The 4,972-nt window shown below is 43.5% G+C and overlaps 1 protein-coding gene across 1 annotated transcript; it reads right to left on the minus strand.

Annotated features, from left to right (window-relative positions):
- Positions 1-283: 283 nt before the first annotated feature.
- Positions 284-4,648, minus strand: LOC121003991 (asialoglycoprotein receptor 1-like). Its single transcript, XM_040436005.1, has 3 exons — positions 4,490-4,648; positions 4,259-4,371; positions 284-470 (listed from the first exon to the last, which is right to left on the minus strand). The coding sequence occupies exons 1-3, from the start codon at positions 4,532-4,534 to the stop codon at positions 341-343; spliced, it is 288 nt and encodes a 95-aa protein (XP_040291939.1). The 5' UTR covers positions 4,535-4,648; the 3' UTR covers positions 284-340.
- Between the last annotated feature and the right edge of the window lie 324 nt (positions 4,649-4,972).

Raw genomic sequence — 4,972 nt, forward strand, 5'->3', positions numbered from 1 at the left:
TCGCAGTGCCGCCGGACTGCCGCTCCGTCCCCATTGACTATAATGGGGAAGGGGGCGGAGCTCCCGCGCAGCACGGCAGTGCACGGCGAGAGGCCGTCGGACTAAAAGTACTGCGTGTCCGACTTTTTAGTCCGGCGGCTCTCGCCGTGCACTGCCGTGCTGCGCCGGAGCTCCGCCCCCGTCCCCATTATAGTCAATGGTGACGGAGTGGCAGTCCGGCGGCACGGCGAAATAGCGGCAGGACGGATCCGACAGGGTGAACATCCTGTCGGATCCGTCCTGCCGCTAGTGTGAAAGTAGCCTAATCCTGCTCCTTTCTAAAGGACTCCGTCTGATGAAATCAGCTTAGGTCGATCTTCAGAGTTTTCTTTATGCATATCCATCCATATGTATGATGGCAGCTGTCCTGATAATATTGTCCAGATTTAGTCAATACGCAGCCTTCGGATGATTCCGCCGTCATCTTGAACCTGAGTGACAAGAAAGGAAACAAATTAATAAAAATGAAGATTATGGCACACTTTTATTAATATACAGTATTTTTATCAACATTATTTTACATATAATTTCTATATTATTGAATGGTTTGGTTCTATTGGCATTTGAAGGTAGGAGGTCATACACAATGTACACTTCTTTGCAGCATTTCATATTGTTTGTTTGCTGTGTTTTAGGGCTTTTTTGACAGCCATTAATGAATACAAAATATGTATAATTACAAAGTATATCAAATGTACTACATGCAAAATGTTATTTTTTTATTTTTTTTATTTTGGTGGTTTCGACAGTTGTGGCCCCCTTTTTTTTTCCTTTTAAACACTGCATATTCTGGGCTATGATGTGTTTTTCCCAAAACAAAAAGACAAATAAATGCTGCTACAAAATTAAAAACAAAAACAAAAAAAAACATGAAAAATGTTTATGCATTGCTTTTCTTTTTTTTTTTTACAACTGTTTAAAATTGCTGCAAAAATTGTTTGTGTGAAGGAACCCTTTAACCTCTCTTTTCTACCCCATAAAGTAGTGACAGAAGCAGATTTCATGGTGCAAATGTGCTGTAGCACGCCTTAGGCTACTTTCACACTAGCGTTACTGATAGTACAACCGTCTGCATCCTAGAGAAAAAAAGACGAATGCACACGGCCGGTGTCCATTGTATTGCGGACCCGCAGTATGAGGGCCGCACTATGGCCACGGGGGACACATGTGTGCAAGAGACCTTAAAGAGTAAAAGGTTGAGGCAGCATTCCAATAGATAGTTCAAAGATGAGTGTCGTGATTTATTACAAAAACATATCCAACAGATGTGATGTTTTGGCCAACTAGTCTTTCTCAAGCATTGAGAAACAGCTATCAGTGACCGACATCTGTCTGTACATACACTTAGGCCTCTTTCACACGAGTGTGGCGTGTGAGGGCCCGATAAGATGCAGTTGTGTTGCGGTAAAATGCACCATTTTCTGCGCGAGTGCAAAGCGTTTTAATGCGTTTTGCACGCGCGTGAGAAAAATCGCCATGTTTGGTACCCAGACCCAAACCCGGACTTCATCACTGAAGTTCAGGTTCGGGTTCGGTGTTGTGTAGATTTTATTATTTTCCCTTATAACATGGTTAAGAGGGAAAATAATAGCATTCTTAATACAGAATGCAAAGTAAATTAGGGATGGAGGGGTTAAAAAAAAAAAAGTTAACTTACCTGCTCCATAGCTGCCGGTCTCTGTTCTATCTTCAGGACCTGGCAAAAGACCTGTGGGGACGTCACTGTGCTCATCACATGGTTCATCAACATGGTGACGTCACCACAGGTCCTTAGCCGGCAGCTCAACATTACAGAAGAAGACAAAGATCCGCAACTACGCGATTAAGTGGACTCGGTGAGTTAATTTTTTTTATTTTTAACCCCTCCATCCCTAATTTACTTTGCATTCTGTATTCAGAATGCTATTATTTTCCCTTATAACCATGTTATAAGGGAAAATAATACAGATCGGGTGCCCAGCCCGATCGTCAACTAGCAACCATGCGTGAAAATCACACCGCATCCGCACTTGCTTGCGGATGCTTGCGATTTTCACGCGGCCCCATTCACTTCTATGGTGCCTGCGTTGCGTGAAAAACGCAGAATATAGAGCATGCTGCGATTGTCACCCAACGCACAAGTGATGCGTGAAAATCACAGCTCATGTGCACAGCCCCATAGAAATGAATGGGTCCGGATTCAGTGCGGGTGCAATGCGTTCACATCACGCATTGCACCCGCGCGGAATACTCGCCCGTGTGGAAGGGACCTTAAGGGATCATTCACACGACCGTGGTTTGGTTCCGCATCCAAGCCGCATTTTTTGCGTCTCGGGTGCGGACCCATTCACTTCCATGGGGCCGCAAAAGATGCGGACAGCACTCTATGCGGACATCATGTCCTATTCTTGTCCGTTTTGCGGACAAGAATAGGCATTTCTATAATGAGCCGTCCGTTCCGTAAATTGCGGAATGCACACGGGTGGCATCCGTGTTTTGTGGATCCGCAATTTAGAGACCCCAAAACACGGCACGTTCATATGAATGAGCCCTAAGACTATATTAAACCGCCCAATGTGGCAGACGATTGTCAGAAGGGAAGCGTTCCCTCCCGGCAATCGGCTGCTCCAGGAGTGCACCTAGCCTTTCTGCTACCTGAGGCAAAAACCGAAATGGCACCCCAACCGCCAATGCCAATTTTCTTAACCTAACCCCTTCCCTCCAGCCCTACTGATAAAGATACTTGGAAAACATTACATACAGGGCTAGAAAGCATACAGGGTAATACAGCGCCCCATACTGTGCTTCCCAATACTATACTGCAGAAACAGAGAATCCCCCTTCTGCTACCCCCCTTCTTACCTCTACCTAGTGCTGCCTGAGGCAATCGGCCCACCTCGCTTCATTGGTGGTGCACCCCTGGGCTGCTCGCTAGCAAAGGAGATTGCTTCATGTAATAGCAGCAATCTCTTCCACAGCATGGGGAGGAGAGTTTTTGCTCATTCATCGGGCACTTGGTGGCAGTATTACACTGCAAGATGATTTCTAATGAGCACTCATATGAACACTCGTTAGTAATCATCTGCCGAAAAATCGGCCAGTATAGTACAGGATTTACACAGAGAATGCTATCAATCACTGATACCACCACCCTGTGTACAGCTATCAGTGACTGACAGCTCTTTCTCTATACACACTTACGGCCTCATGCACACAAACTTATTTTCTTTTCTGTGTCCATTCTGTTTTTCATTTCAATGTGTCCGCAAAAAAAACGGAAGTTACTCTATGTGCATTGCGTTTCCGTATGTCCGTATTTCCGTTCAGCAAAAAAACAGAACATGTTCTATTATTGTCTGCATCACGGACAAGGATAGGACTGTTCTATTAAGGGCCAGCTTTTCCGTTCCGCAAAATAAGGAATGCACAAGGACGTCATCTGTATTTTTTGCAGATCCGTTTTTTGCAGAGAATGCTACCGTTCACTGATAACACCTCACTTTTTTTTCCCCACTGTTTACCATGCAATAAAACTTTATTCTACAGATTGGCACAAATTCTCCGATACTGACAAATTCTAACTCTTGCACAATAATCATGTTTGTGCTGCTGCATTCTGTTTTCTGCTGGATGGATTTTAGTTTTTATTGGTACCAGTTTGCAGTACATAAAATGTATTCACTAATTTAGGCTACATGCACACGAACGTTGTTTGTTTCAGTGTCCGTTCCGTTTATTTTGCGGATAGGATGCGGACCCATTCATTTCAATGTCCTCATCAGTATGTCCGTTCCGTAGCCCCGCAAAAAAAAAAAATAGAATATGTCCTGTTCTTGTCTGTTTTAGGAATTGTTACAATGGATCCGGAAAAAAAACGGATGGCATACGGATTTCATCAGTTTTTTTTTTTTTTTGCGGATCTGCAATTTGCAGACCGCAAAACACATACGGTCGTGTGAATGTAGCCGTATGCTGTGAGACAGACATACAGTAATAAGTTCACTTTATTTTACAGATCATAGTCTATGGTGTTGTATTCTATTAGTGGCACCAAATATATACAGTATTTGTTTGATGGTAAACTTTATTTTTAAAAAAATACAGTAATGAAAATAATGTTTAATAAAAAAAAAAAAGGGGAGAGAGGGGGAAATGTACTCTTATTAATATACTTTATTAAACTACATGTTCAACAGTCCCAGTAATGACCAGTGTGTGCTAGTGTCAGGAGGTCACTTACAAGCTGCTGTTATAATGTTCTCCATCCACCCATCTCCAGCCGTCTCCATCATGGTGAAGTCCTATCCAGTATGAGTCCTCTCTCCGCTGTCTAAGATCTCTCCGTATAAACTCCTGTAATAAATGAGGAACAATCCTGACATGACAGATATAACTAGATGTGATGACACAGCGGACTGCGGCCGGTCTTCTCCTCCTATAATCTCCTTATACATGGACATAGACGCCATACCTGCTGGTCCTGGTTCTTTATGACCAGTAGATCAGCTCCCATCATCTCACACTGATCCCGGCTCTGGTTCCATGTTCTGTATGTTACATCTGAGTAGTAATAACAGTCGTCTCCATGTGGCAGCCAATCATAAGGACACAACTGGCATCCTGCAAGTTTTTAATCAAAAACATTTTTTTCATATTTTTCATTAATCTACACACTTGCCCCTCCTCCTGCCTCCTCAGGATCGGTGCCCACCTGTGAGATTAGACCCCTGCAACCAGAGTGATATGCTACCACTTTCTATGAGGTTATACCCTTTTAATTTTTAAAGGTGGTGCCAACTTGCAAGTGCAGCAGGCCTCATACCCGCCAGGTTTCTGCCATTTCAAACAACAGAGGCCCGGGGCGAAAGTCTGTGTCACAGAATACAATTGTCAGTCTGATTGCTAGTCATAGTCACCTCGGTTGACTTAAAATAAAAAGTTTAAAAAAGTATTT

Source organism: Bufo bufo, chromosome 6 (genome assembly GCF_905171765.1).
Source record: "Bufo bufo chromosome 6, aBufBuf1.1, whole genome shotgun sequence".
NCBI classification, from domain to species: Eukaryota; Metazoa; Chordata; class Amphibia; order Anura; family Bufonidae; genus Bufo; species Bufo bufo.